The 14,811-nt window shown below is 33.9% G+C and overlaps 2 protein-coding genes and 1 pseudogene across 3 annotated transcripts; 1 reads left to right on the forward strand and 2 right to left on the reverse strand.

Moving 5' to 3' along the window:
• On the forward strand, positions 1-3,026 carry LOC110603683 (adenine phosphoribosyltransferase 5). Of its 2 annotated transcripts, XM_021741511.2 has the most exons (7): positions 1-313; positions 441-551; positions 1,513-1,605; positions 1,818-1,967; positions 2,067-2,125; positions 2,600-2,669; positions 2,796-3,026. In XM_021741511.2, the coding sequence occupies exons 1-7, from the start codon at positions 223-225 to the stop codon at positions 2,801-2,803; spliced, it is 582 nt and encodes a 193-aa protein (XP_021597203.1). In that variant the 5' UTR covers positions 1-222; the 3' UTR covers positions 2,804-3,026. The 2 variants fall into 2 exon arrangements, with proteins under 2 accessions (XP_021597203.1, XP_021597202.1); XM_021741510.2 differs by having other exon boundaries at positions 2,600-3,026.
• Positions 3,027-3,223: 197 nt separating this feature from the next.
• Positions 3,224-10,087, reverse strand: LOC110603682 (annotated as a pseudogene).
• A 1,578-nt stretch (positions 10,088-11,665) lies between these two features.
• LOC110604018 (14 kDa proline-rich protein DC2.15) lies at positions 11,666-12,493 on the reverse strand. The gene has a single exon (XM_021742039.1). It carries the CDS (start codon positions 12,335-12,337, stop codon positions 11,960-11,962), a length of 378 nt encoding a protein of 125 aa, XP_021597731.1. The 5' UTR covers positions 12,338-12,493; the 3' UTR covers positions 11,666-11,959.
• Positions 12,494-14,811: the final 2,318 nt, after the last annotated feature.

The raw sequence follows: 14,811 nt of genomic DNA on the forward strand, positions 1-14,811 counted from the left end.
TCGTCTCTTTAGATTACATTGAGAACTGAGAGATTTCCTCTTCTTTATCACACACACTGCTTAGGAGGGAAAAAATTTTTTACTTGAAACTTTTTCCAAATCCCATTCCACCAAAGCAACACTCTAAGCTAACCCAAACCGAGGAAAGCTACCATCTTTATTTCTTTCCTTTGATTTTCTTTTCAGCAGCCTAAAGCCCATTCGAGTCAGGAAAAAGGGGAAATGTTTGCAGCAGAGAACGGACTCAAGGGAGACCCCAGGCTACAGGGCATCTCCGAAGCTATTCGGGTGGTGCCTGGCTTTCCCAAGCCAGGTTTTCTTTTTCTGTATCTTCTTATTGTATGCATGAGAACAAAAAAGAGACTTTGTTATTGCTCAGTGGATTTTTTTCCTTTGTGGAATTTCGTCGAATATATTAGCTGAGAGTTGTTTCTTGACAGGGATAATGTTTCAAGACATAACAACGTTGTTTCTGGATCACAAGGTTTTTAAGGATACAGTTGATATATTTGTTGATCGTTACAGAGATATGGACATTTCTGTTGTTGCTGGTATTGTATTAAAGCTTCTTCTCTTTCCCTCTCTATGTTTCTTCTCTCATTACATTTACTAGTAATTGGTAAACTACCTGAACAAAGGAAGCCTATTATTATTAATTATTTTTTTATTTTGGTTTTGAATTTTACGATATTTTTTCAAATCGCCTTTTAAAATTCAGAATTTTGCTAATTGTAGCTTGTGCTCCTTCAAGATTGATTGTCCACATATGGAAAGATGATGCATTTGCTGCAGTGCTTTGACAAATTTATGCCTGTTTCTTTGAAAAGTAAAAGTATTATGAATTCCATGTGAGCTGTGACAGCAGGAGAAAAGGAAAAAGAATAGGGTAAACTGGGGAGTTTCTATAAACACAGACACAGTGCTATTTAAACCTGCACTTTTATTCTACAATATCCTCTCTGTTTATTTTCCTGAAAAGCACTGAAATTGGTATAATTCTCAATAAAAAAGGGAAATTATTTGGGTTTATTTAGCTGCATTCTTAGATTCCATATTAAGACTCGTATTTATGTATTGCATACACATTCTGTTATTTTATTTCTGAGCCAAGCATTCATTTTATTCAATGCTGAGAATGATCATATTGCTTCCAAGGCATATTGGTTAATCTGCTGCCTAGTACTCTTTTGAGTCTCAAGCCTGAATTCCATGCCTTGATATTGTTATAGGCTTATAGCAATGGTTTGCTAAAACTGATTGAGACCTTCAATTCCAGTGTTTATATAAATTGTGAGCAAAACTGGTCATCTGGCACATATGCCAGTTCCATAAGTGTTTTGGTAGATATGTTGGAGGGTGCTTAAGAATTAGTGTAAAGATTCTATTTTACCTTTTAGGATTTGATGATTAGCTAAAGATGGTGTCTTAATGATTTATCATCTAATTCCATTAGATTTGTTCTGTACTTCCTTAGTCAAGCAATTGATTTTTTTTCCTATTTTTAATATGTAGGTGTTGAAGCTAGAGGATTCATGTTTGGCCCATCAATTGCCTTAGCCATTGGTGCAAAGTTTGTTCCTTTAAGAAAACCCGGAAAGTTGCCAGGTACTTGGATGCAGAATTTAGAGCTGTGATCTACGTGTTTACTGATCAACTGGGTTATAGACTATCAATTTTTTGTCACTTGGTTTTGAAATCTCAGTGCCTTAGTAACCAGTATAATTTGTTGAGTATTGCTTGGTAATTTTCTTTGTTCATTATGTAAATTTTGCCCTGGGAATCTCTTAAACCTGAGTTTGAAAGTGCTTGGTTCCCAGGTTCAGTGATCTCTGAACAGTACGTCCTGGAATATGGAACCGACTGTCTAGAAATGCATGTTGGTGCTGTTCAGCCTGGGGAACGTGCATTGGTAATTGATGATTTGATAGCTACGGGCGGGACCTTGTCGGCAGCAATAAGACTTCTGGGTAAACTTGGCCTCTTCTTGACCCCATTGCCTTTATTCGCTGTCTGCTCCTTTGGCTTATTCTCACAAAATAATGTGTTTCACTTTGATGTTTTATTAGAACGAATGGGAGCTGAAGTAGTTGAATGCGCATGTGTTATTGGGTTGCCTGAGGTCAAGGTAATGATTTGAGAACGTACCAATTTGCTTGTTTTATTATCTCTCAATCTTGTACTTGTGTTTTACATGTAGAAACCTTCAATGAGAAATGATATAAGGGAGGAATTTATCTTAAATCCTTAGTTTAATATAACGTAAAAGTTTGGTCAAGTGAGACTGGAAATCTCCCCAAGATTTCCACTGATTATGGTGGAGTCTCAAAGCTACTGTCCTGACATGGTTCTTTACTATGGCTCAAGTTCTTTGCAGACTAGTTGCGTCAAATGTATTACTTACGCCAACGATGTTATACAGTTGATCTCATTTTCATCATAATACTTCAGCTATTCATGCTTTTCTTATATGTACTAGGTGTAATGTACGCAACCAATAGATTGTGATTAAATGTGAGACCTACTGTTGTTTTTGCTTGCTTGTCATTTATTTAGCACTGACAGATAATTCCTGTGGCTGTCTGACAATGTTGTTTCTCAGGGACAGCGCAGGCTCAATGGAAAGCCACTATATATCCTTGTGGAGCCGCGAGACATAGATTGTTATCAAGGTATGATTTTATGATAGAGTCAATGTATGGCCAAAAATTCTATGCAAATGATTCCAACTAGCTTGGTTTTAAGACGCAGTGTGAGATTAAGAGGATTTAAACAAAATTTAACCGACTTGGTTGCAGATGTGTGAGTGTGAATATGCTTGGGCTGACTTGCAGAAAGAGATGATGCTTGAGCATAGGTCATTATATGTTTCTATCATTGGTTATCCTGTTTTTCAAAAATCAAATATGTCTAGATTTGGGCCTTTGTCCTCGTCACGTGATGTAGAAAGGTCGTTTGCTCCTATAGCTGGAAGCTGTTCTTACGTTTTTTTCCAAGATATAAAACCAAATTGTCTTCGTTCTTGGCCATGTTTTCTTTGCACATCCCCTTGACGAGCTTCAAATTCTTCCGTCTGATATCGGTTTCTACAAGAAAGTTATAAAGTGATCATCGAATATTGTCTTAAATTGCGGGTTAAATAATTAGAATTTCATTTAAACCAGTACAAAGTAATTGTGATCTTATGAGGAAAAAAAAAAAAATCAAATTTGGCATACGTAAGCTAGTACAAAATGCCTGTTTCATGTGCCTCGCTATTCCAGTCAATGATGATAATAAAATTGAAAAGGACGGTATCTCCCTGTCATGACTTGTACACGTGGAACTACAAAATTACAATACTAATACGGTTGGTGACATCAACCATTCAAATCAGGAGATTAATTGCTGTAGTGATCATACTGTAAAAACCTTTTTTGAGAATTATACATAAAAAATAAAACAGTTATCTTTCTACAGGATCAACTTCTGTTGAATAAGCCTTGTCCCTATTCTCAGATGTGTTGTTGCCAGTATGAACTCTAATACGCATGAAGTAGTTTACCAGTTTCCGTAGTTTAGCACTATCAGTTGATATAGTTGCTAGCATATTTCTCAACTCTGGATCTGTTGCCTCCATATTGTCATCCTCAGAAATAGCAGTTTTACAATCTTCGAGCAATGCTTGAACCTAAATTAGAAAGGGAAAAAAACATATATACGTGTCATGAAGAGAGTATCCACAACTTTCGAGGCAGGGGAAAGAAAGGAAACATAATTGTATATTTTCATATTTAAGATGCATTTCCCAAACAAGCAAATGCAACAATAATTCCCAATGGAAGTTAAATAAGATAACTGTTTGGCTGATGAGACATGATGCTATTAATTTTTGGGGGCAAACAAGGGCAACGGGAATTACAGCCATGCTCTCTTGGTCAAGAACACAAAATGCCACATTTTCAATAAAAAAACCAAACACCACAAACAATAGTTTAATGATGACAAGCAATGTGGGGTGGGGGGGGGGGGGAGGGGAGAAAAGAGGGGGAGCACCTCTGCAAGCAGAAGGCCAATCTGATCAGCAGATGTAGACAACAAATCTAAAGCATCTGCCTCTGAGGAATACATAATAAATTTATCCTCCTTGCCAGACAGAGGTTGCACTATGTAAGCTGGTTGCGAAGAGTCCAGCAATAATGTAGCAGCTTCTTTTGAGCATTATTCTTATGCATACTCATTTCTCTTTCCTCTTGAAGCAGTTTCTGAAAAGTAAAATATACAACAATACTTAAATGTAGGAAGTCCAAAATTAACAACAAATTTGTTAAAATGAATGAAGTAAAAAATATCACAATTTAAAAAGCTGCAACTGAGAGCAGTAAACAATATTTTTACTATATTGACGGTGTCTCTAAATTAAGTAATGTAGTTCATGCCAAGAGAATAACATATTTTCCACATAAACTTGATGTTTAATGCATGATTAGTAATGCCATAAACTACCTCAACTTCAGATTTCTCTTTCAATGATTGACCAAGTTTATCCTTCAGTTCTGCCTGGGATTTTTGGAGGGATTTAAACTCTTTGGCCAGAAATCTAATATCTTCTTTTGATTTTGCTTGTAGCTCCTCATACTGTTTTGACAAAATCTCAAGCTGTTTTCTAGTAGCATCCAACTCCTCCAATGCTGAGTCTTTCTCCAGATAGTTGGACCCTGCACCTGAATTTTCATCCTGTAATAATTACAAAATATAAATTCAATATATTGTAAAAGAAAGAACAAATTGAAAATAAAACTACAGAAGGCAATTAAAAAAAAACTTGCGGCAAAAATAATGGCTGATACATAACCTCTCTAGACCTCAATCTCAACTCCATTTCTAATGACTTATGCCTCAATTCCTCAATTCCTCAATATCCCACAGCATTTGTGTAAGCCTTTCCCTCTCAATTAAAATAGCTTGCTGCAGGTTTTCTTTATTTTTCTGTTCGGTAGTTTCAAGTTCTGCCTCCAAATCCTTGACCTGGAGAGAAAAAATTGGCTTCAGCGCTTTTACATGATACTACATTTACAATAAAAATGGAGCCTTAGGCAAGATATTGAAACTGTAATGGATCTGCCCACATTTGGACATTAGATGTTCAAAATGATCTTGCATACGTGTTGAAGCGGAAGTCTGTTACCATGATTCAAGCAAATAGGAACAATGTCTACAGAAAAACCTCACAGTTAAAAGATAACACAGAGTGGCATCTGGAAAGCACATTTGGTTATAAGTTGACATACCTTTGTTTTAAGATAACTTTTTACAGCTATCTGTTGATTTAATCTTTGCTATAAGGTCCTCCATATCTGTTTTTGCTGTGGCTTACCTCCGCTGCATGGTTGTTAGAACTCTGTTCATTTTATGAGGTTGATCCAGTGGGAGGACTATTTGTTCATCATCAGTAAATTGCAACTCTGTTCTGCCAAGAAGTCCTGCCGTATTCAAAACCTCATCAAAAGATCCATCACCAGACGAATTTGGTACGCCAGAGTTCGATACTTCGCTGCCTCTTAGAGAACTTCCATCACTTCCAACACTCTCGCTAGATAACTTTAGAGCATGACTAAAAATCTTGCCACTCTCTGGCTCAGAAAAAAGTTTCATCCCATTGCCAGCAAGAAATGAGGCTTTAGAAGCATTTCCATTACATGTATCCTTCCCTATGATATTATTCAAATGTGTGTCATTTGGTTTGTGCCTTGGAAAACCTTCAAGCTGCTCCAGAATAGTCTGTCCCATAAACAGTCCCTCATCAATGTTGGACATGCCATACTTAACAAGATTTTCTATTGGGTTTGTCAAATCTTCATCCAACGTTAGATCCTCTGTTCCAATTTCTAACTGTTCATCCCTTATTAACCTTGGTGTTCCAAGCTCCGATGTCTCATGAGCAGTATCACTACCATAATCCGATTTCACTGACAAGCCACCGATAATCATGGAAGAAGTTGAATGTGGCGGTACGTGAGATGAAGAAGTTGTGCTGTCAATAGCAGGACTCGCTTCCGATGGCTGCTGATTTACATCCTGGAATGCTGGGCAAAGTATAAAAATGTAAATTATTATATATAAAAGAAAAATAATATGAGAAACCCAAAGGAGGCAAACATGTAGTGCTATTTTGGGAAAGAGAAGAAGAAGAAGAAATAGGTGTCCACTTCTACTTAAATATAAAAAGAAACTTGATGCAATACAGTAGTACATACAAGACCTCACAGCAGCTCCTAGCTGAAGAAAAAATGCTACTGCCATGCTACGTGATGAATCAATGTCGGATAGCAGCTTTGTCATCCACTACTCCAAAGAGCACCTTCTCTGCAACAAAATCAAGTCTTTTAAGAATATTAGTCACTTGTAGCGAATGAAAAATAAAACTCTCTATTCAATTCAAAATAAATTAAATAAACTTATTTCATAAATATGCACATCATTCTCATTAATTTTGTAAATCTTCCATCATGGAGAAGAGTCTACCAAGGACCAACTTTAAAATTAAATGTTGAGTTTGAGAGTTGCCCATGTAAAATGAGGCACTATGAACTGCAACTAAAGGGAAACAGAATGCCAGTAAAAAGAGACGACAAACCAATCATAAAACTTATCATGTCCCCAAAGGAAAATTTTAAAAATCCAATGCAGAAGCCACTTGCTGGTCTACCAGACCGAAAAGCACATGCAACCATGAAGTCCATTTGCTACCTCTTCCAAAAGTGCCCAGCTTTTAATTTGAAGTAGTGCCTTGGGTGGAGTTGGTGGAAGATTTTTCTTGGGAAATGATTTTTTAAGCTGCAGATGAAGCGATTGATGATATAACAAGAGTTGTTAATCAAAGTCTTAAATTTTGAATAAAAAAACCAAGCTCAGTTCCTACAAAATATTGTCTAATACATATGAAGTAATTCAAGTGCACCTCCAATCCAAAGGAGTTAGCTTGCTAAGGTAACAAACTGCAAAGTATAGTACTTACATTAGTAAATAACTTCAGAAAATCATTAAACCTTCTCAACACTCCACGTATAGTTGTAATCCCTTCCGGTGATTGCACACCAATCTGTACCCTGTAAAACTGCCCCTTGAGAATGTTAACACTGAACGTGTGTAACAATGATTGTGTAAGTCATTAATCATGAATGCCCAAAAACATACTTATACACGTGTGAATATCCAATGAATGGGGAAACTGCCTTACAATGAATTAAAAATCTTGGTTAATTCTCCCAAGGACATTTGGGATTATAAAGCTGGCAGCAATTATGAGATTGAATAGAAAAGGAAGCCACAATACTGTAAACTCCTAATACCCCGATGGTTACAACTTGTGATTTCAAGTTAGATCTAAAGTCATAGCCCCAAGAGGGTGCAAGGTGTATTAAGAAAGGGAAAACCTATTTCCCGTTGTGTAGCCCAACCAACAGACAAAAACGAATAGTAATGACAGCTAATAAATTGTGTAGTGTGTGAAGTTTATTTGTCGCTGATAACTTCGCAAATCCAACTGCAAAGGAACCTGATGAAAATAAGTTAAGAAGGCAAGGATTTTCCCCCCTTTCTTCGAGTGATTCTTGTCTGCTGGAATGAAAAGAGAACAGAAACCCAATAGAATTTCTGCACTTTTTTCACCATATTTGCATATTTTCGAGATTGTGTAATAAGTTATGCAACATCCAATGGTTATTGAATGCACAGCATTTGTGCAAACTTTGAGGTGTTTTTCAAGTAAAGATCATAATATATGAAGCAATAAATGGTGATATGCAGATATTTATATCTTGCAAGCGAATCCAATATTTTGTCAAGTAAAATATCTAAATACGGTATATAACAACATCTAACCCGTGGTATAGATAAACACTGGAGGTTCATTCAATTTGAGTACCACTAGAGGATCTGAATCTCTTGATTGTGTGGAGAACAACCCAGTAAGGTGACACAATAACTCCATCCTGATCTAGGATCATGTGGCCAAATGGTATCCCGCCCATTCTGCACAAGAAAATTTCTTCATTGTTTTATATACTGAATTACATTTATTAGAATATAATATAGAATTATGTTTACAACGAGGACTATATTGAAATTACAAAATAGCAAAAGCATAATCAAGCAGAAATCCTCAGGAAAAAAAAAAAGAAATTTGAGAGCATCAGAAGGCCGAAGGGTTTGCAAATGAGAAATAAACGAATGCAGATTAGAACCAAGTTTTTGCTAAATTATGCAGCCTTTTCAAACCATAGCTTTCATCTTTAAATAGTTTCCAACAATCATTCTGAAGACATTTCCACGCATCTTGTTGAGTTTTTAAGCCATGGTGCATAGTTTTGATCCAGCACTAACATCCAAACTCCAAAGAAGAAAAAAAGCTAAGATCACTCTTTCATCAGAACCGATGTTTACAAATAAGAAGGAAAATGATAATGCAACTTCTATCTCAACTCTGGCCGGTTTAACATATAGGCAATAAAAGTACAAGCCACATTAATATTTCAAAATCAATCTGCTTGGATTGCTAGAATTTTGTGAGAGATGTGTGTGATTTTAGTTTCTCAGACAACAGGAAGAAAACTAAAAAGAAAAAGCAGCAAATTGTAATTCAACAATTTTAGACTTGGAGGTTGAGTTCTCCATGCTAAAATACATAAGGTGCTTTCAATGTGATACACGATGAAACAAGTTGCACATAAGAAGCATGCAGCGCGAGTTCACCGAAAAGAGAATTAACTTTTAACATTTATAAGAAAGTGGCACTTTAAACGTCCAACATATTGGGCAAAAATAGCCAATTAATTGTAATTGCATCTTTCTGCGCATATGATTATACTCTCTTATCCTAGCTCTTGAATAGCCCAAAACCTCTGAACCTGTAAATACCAATGAGCTTACTTTTGATGGTACTGATCAAGCGACTAACAGGAAAAAACTAGGGAAAAAACATTTAATAGTTTTAGTCATTTTCATTTTAATCTATAATTCAATTTATGTAAAAATAATATTTATAATATATTACCGTTAGCATTATAATCGTAAAAAAATTAAAGAAATTGCAATTAAAATATAATTAATAATAAACAAAATATATATAAAAAATATTCTATAGTTTTATTTATATTAAATTAGTATTTGACATAATTTTCATGTCAATAACCAATAACACAATATTACATATACTACGGATTGCATAAATTGAATCACCAAGTAAAAAATAAATACTACGAATTACATAAATTGAATCACAAAATAAAAAATAAATAAAACAAATCGTACTTTTTTTTTATACTTTATCCTATTTTAAATTACATGTAAAAAAATATATATATAAATAAATCCAGAGTTGAAACAATTCAGCACTGTACGAGGGATAGAAATGAAATTACGAATCCAAGAGAGGCAATTAAGTTCAAAATCAAGGGGTATTGAATTGGATCGAACTTACCCATTTTCGAGGTGGAGGACTCCAATCCATCCCCAAAGGCAGAGGAGAAGTCCCATCATGCCTGTGTTTAGGTGGACTTCGTCTCTGCATCATATTCTCTCTGCGTCTGTCTTCAAATGAGAGTGATCATATAGAAAAATGATCACTCTCAACCTAACAATGCTCCCTCTATATCCGTCTTTTATTCAGGCGTCAGATACTAAATTCGAGAATCTGATAGAAAAAGTGACTCTCTGGAAGGAGGTCGTTGAATATGGAGTGCTAGGTGTTTGATGATCGGATCGGAGCTACGAGTCAAAGAAATACCAATAGAATCCTTACAATATCATTATTGTTGTAGTAGACGTCGGATACTTTCGAAGGAAAACGACACCGCACAATGACAGAGGAAGAGGCGAACGTGGCTAGAGAGAGAGAGAGAGAGAGAGAGACGAGCGTAATGTGTCAGCAGCTGCCTGGATTCTGCATTTGTTTAGTCTTTCTTCCTCTGCAACAAAGAGACGAGAACAAGGGGGTCGCATGGAAGGATCAAGTTCGAAATCAATCTCAACTGTTGTCTTGCATTTGCTTTGAGCTTCACGGCGAGGATATTGAGAAGGCTAATTCGGCCCTTTCTCAATATGAGTCAAGGCTTAGACCAGGCCCTTGCTATGATTTTCACATGGCCCATGGTAAACCTAGGGCCTAGCTGCAGCCGATGGTCAATCTAGAATTAAATTAAAATCGGCTGAAATTAGAATTTTTTTTTTAAATGACGTCACAGTCAAACTAGATTTAAAAGATTGAAAAATTTTCTATTGCCAAATTACATCGAATTCTCTAAAACTCACCTTTTACAAGTGACAAAAATAAAAATTTGGCTCTATGAGTTATTTTCGAGTGTTTTAGTTAATTTCCTTTAATATTTTAAATTCTGTGATATAATTTTATGTTTGCATAGAATTTTATTAGTATTGGCAATTTAATTTTTATGATTTAATTTATTTTGGTCAATTGAAAAAAATAAAAATCTTTTAACTGTTAAATACCTCAACCATGAACCAATCATAATAAGACAAAAATTAGAATCAAAATTCATTACATATATTAAAAAGAAAAAAAATCCACCGCATGTGGTGAAAACAAAAAACCAAAGTAGCATTAATGGTGCAATTTGTCTTGTACAATAGGAAACATTCCACCACGAAAAATGGTGGCCCAAAAATTTTTTGTGCCCATCAAATAAATTTGAAAACCATCATGGGAGTATGAAAAAAATCTGCATATTTATTACGTCAATTCAATAAATAGTATTTCATTTTCTAATAAATTTTTAGATTATGTTTTATTTTTTATTTATATTTTATATTTATTTATTTTAAATATATCAAGCCATTGTGAAACAGTTTTTTTAAATTTAATATTTTAAAATCTAAAAAATAGGGTTTACAGTAGTAGAGTGAACTACTTTTAAAAATATCACATCTTTTTCCTTTTATCCCTCTTCGTTTTATTTATTAATGATATATAACCGCTTCATACTAGCGTGCCGTCTGTTATTATTACTAAGTTCCATACGTACAGACATGTTAATATATTTCTTTCTGTCAAGCGACTATTTAATTTCCTCCGATGCGAATGCTGTTAGAGGTACGAGATGACTTGGTATACTCTCTTACCACTTGTCATATCACCAGTTAAGCTATCATTGAGTGGATCTATGTGTCAGGTCAGCTCGATCTGCTTCATGTCACCGGATCGAAATATACAATATTGGATTGGTGTACTTGAAAATAATTTGATAAACTTTAAGTCTGTGTTTTTAACTATAATCCAGTCTTGCTCTAGGTGTAAGAAGTTGGTGATCATCAAAAATTGAAAAATGATTTAGTTTTGTTACGGAAAACTGCTAATAAAAATTAATTTAACTATGAAATGCATTTCTAGTAATTAATTGCTAATAATTAATTACAGTTGATATATCATGGATATTAGATAAAATTATTTATAGTTACATATTATATATAAAACGATTAATAAGATTATAGGGTGCACTATTTATTTTATTTTTAAAATTGATATAATATTTTTTTTATTTTAATAATAAATAAATCATGTAGAAATTCAAATTCGAAATAAATCACTTTCTATATACTTGAGATAAAGTTGACTTAATAATAATAATAATAATAATAATAATAATAATAATAATAATAATAATAATAATAATGAAGAAAAGAAGAAATGGAGTGATAACTTACATTAATCACAGAAAATACAACAGACACATCACACTAAGCAAACAGGCTTGCTCAGTTTATTTGGACAAATTACACATCAATTCTTAGAAAAAGACAAAAAACTAAAAATTACAGACCTTTTTCTTTGAAGCAATTGAAAAAGAAAGCTCTCACAGATTAATTAACCCACCAATTGATCTAAATTAGCAACAACTAATAAGAGCTTTACACACAAAGCATGAAATTAATTAATTAACAGCCAGATCTCACTCATGAATTATTTTCATGCACATTGGAAGCCAGGAGGAATAGATTTGCCACATGCACTGAGAAGCAAGCTAAGTGCAACAGGCACATTCAAGTTGATACCAAGCACACTAGCTTTAATGGCAGTGCATAGACAAAGAGCAGCTTCTAAGTCAGCCAAGCCTTCAAGCACAGCACAGCACTTGTCCCCAGAAGGTGGACTTCCAACGACAACGTGAACAAGCCCAAGCAGGTCTACGCAAACCCCAAGCTTTAGTGTATCTCTGGGGCAAGTTGCTGGTGCAGGAGAAGGCGTCGGCTTGTGCTTGCAAGGATCGCAATTAGCATTAGAGAATGCTGAGAAGGAAAGGAGAGAAAGGATCAAAATGCAGGCGGAAAGTTTCTTGGAAGCCATAGCTGTAGCTGTAGACTAGCTCGCAGTAGCAGAAGCTTGGTGGGTTGTTTTGGGGAGAGTAGTAGCTGTTTTAAAGAGGAATTGTGAGGTGGACATTGTGAGATTGATTGAGTGGAAGAGAGCACAAAAGGATGATAATGTACTGGTTGTAAATTTGTATCCACATGAGAAAGAACTTTTGCTTCTTTGCTAGATATTATATTTGTGTTTCAGGCATTCTGTGTGGTGTAGGAAAGGAACTGATTCCCTACAACGGTCATGCGGGTTAATTTTAACTATTTTTGCAGTAAATAATTGTTCTAGTAATGATTAATTAAATATTATAAAAAATTATTTTTCATAATTTACTCAACTATTTATATTTTTTACTTGATCAAAACACTAATATTATTGAATTCCATTTGTTATAGAAATAAAATACACTTATAAAGATTATAAGAGTTTTAAATATTTTTTAAATTAATTTTTAAGGTGAGTTAAATTTAATTTAAATTTATTAAATGCTACTTTCCAAATTATTGCCGCATGGAGGCAAAGGACAAGTAAAAAAGCAACTAGCCAATGCTCTGGGCCAATTATTCACCAAATTTCCAGATATATACAATCCATGGGCCCAACTGACGAAGCTTTAATGAATAGGGGTTAAAAAAGGCCTGAGGAAGCTTATGCATTCCAGGAAAGTACTGGGCTACAGGATACCAAGAGAGGCAAGTACATGAACTTTGCTCTGTTTTTAACTCTTTATAATTTGGCATTCACAAGGGCATGCCCTAGGGTATCTGGCATTAACAAGGACAGATTAGGGCAAGTTGAGAAGAGATTTTATTGGCGGTGTTTGAGAAGACTGATCATATATGGTGAAGAAGAGAAATGGATTCCAGGTTGTGAATTGGGACAAACATAAAGCAGTGGTTTTTGTCACTTTGCTATTGAGCCATATTTATCAATAATTGAAAACTCAGAGATGCTTAGATAGTGAACGCGTTTTGCTCACATGGCTCCCATTTTCATTGTCGGAGATTGGATAGTGGTGAGTTGGTTTGGATTTTTTTTATTTTTGGAATATTTTTCAAACATATATTTATCCTCCTATTATTTTTAAAAAATTTAATGCAAACAATATTTTTCTGAGAAAATTATTTATTGTTTCCAATGAGAAAAAAAAAAGAAGGGTATTCAAAAAGTTTATGTATGAAAATATACAATCATGTTAATGAAATTTTTGAAGTTTTTTTTTTAAGGAAAAACCATTTCTTTAATAAAGGCTTAATTTTCTTTGACAAAAAAAAAATTCAATGATAATTTTTTCTGAATGCTATCAAAATTAGAAAATATTTAAAATTATTTTTTGCAAAAGCAGTCTTAATATTATTATATTATTGATAAAATAAATATTGTGAAACACTAAAATTTAAGTGAAAATTAAATTTAACATACTTCAATCATAAAAATATTAAAATAATAATTTCTTTTTAATTTCAAACTTAATGAGAATTAAATGTTAATGAAAAATTATATTTTACCGTTTAATAATTTTATATTAAAATATGTTAAATTAAAATTTAAAAGTTTATAAAAAATTTCTAATATTTATTTTTTAATAAATACTACTGGAACACCTCTAATACTATAAAGCTAACTAGAAATTAAAGAAAAAAATGTTTAGTAATATTATTCAAGGATGTTAATTTGAATTATAATGATCTAAAGCTCTTTTAAAATAAATCCATGAAGGGTGTTGGTTTTAGCAAGTGTTTAGTTGGATTTGTCTACTTCCTCAAACAGCTGAGACATGGTTGATTAAAGGAAACTTCCCTAAACCTCATGCAATATCAAGTGTTTTTGTCCATTTTACTCTTTTTAGTGTTAGAATCTTGCCCATCTTATTGCAAAATTTGAGCTTGCCTTCCCTTTAATTTGATTAGGAGTTTCTGTTACAGAAAGCTACAAAAAAAATATCCCAAGTTTTTTCATAATATTTTTATATTATAACATTAAATTACATAAATATTAAAATCTGTGTAGTTTTAAAAGATATATTATCATTTTTCTTTTCTTTTACAGGATTCTCAGGGGAAAAATAATAAGAGTAAAAAAACCCATTAATCCATTGCCAAATTTCACCTAAAAACTTTCATAATTGGCATACAACAAAAACTGGGGTGGCCTTGCCTCTTTTGTTAATCTCCTGAAAATGCGGTTGGCCATTTCTATTAATCTCTTGAATTGAGGTATGTGGACAATGTTGTAATTGGACAAGAGGGCTATCCTAATTCCCATACCCACCAATCCAAATCATTTTTATTGTCGATGTGTGTTGATGGGAATCAGTTTTGGGCTTATGGCTACTATTATTATCCATTAAAATTTCGTCAAACCCAATAATTTCAAGCTTGAGACCCTACCTCTATAGTGGGTAGGTGAGTTTTCTTCTAGAGAATGATTCTCTCAGTTTCTATTCGTTTCTTCTGTTC

The sequence above is a fragment of the Manihot esculenta genome, chromosome 16 (genome assembly GCF_001659605.2).
Source record: "Manihot esculenta cultivar AM560-2 chromosome 16, M.esculenta_v8, whole genome shotgun sequence".
NCBI lineage: Eukaryota > Viridiplantae > Streptophyta > Magnoliopsida > Malpighiales > Euphorbiaceae > Manihot > Manihot esculenta.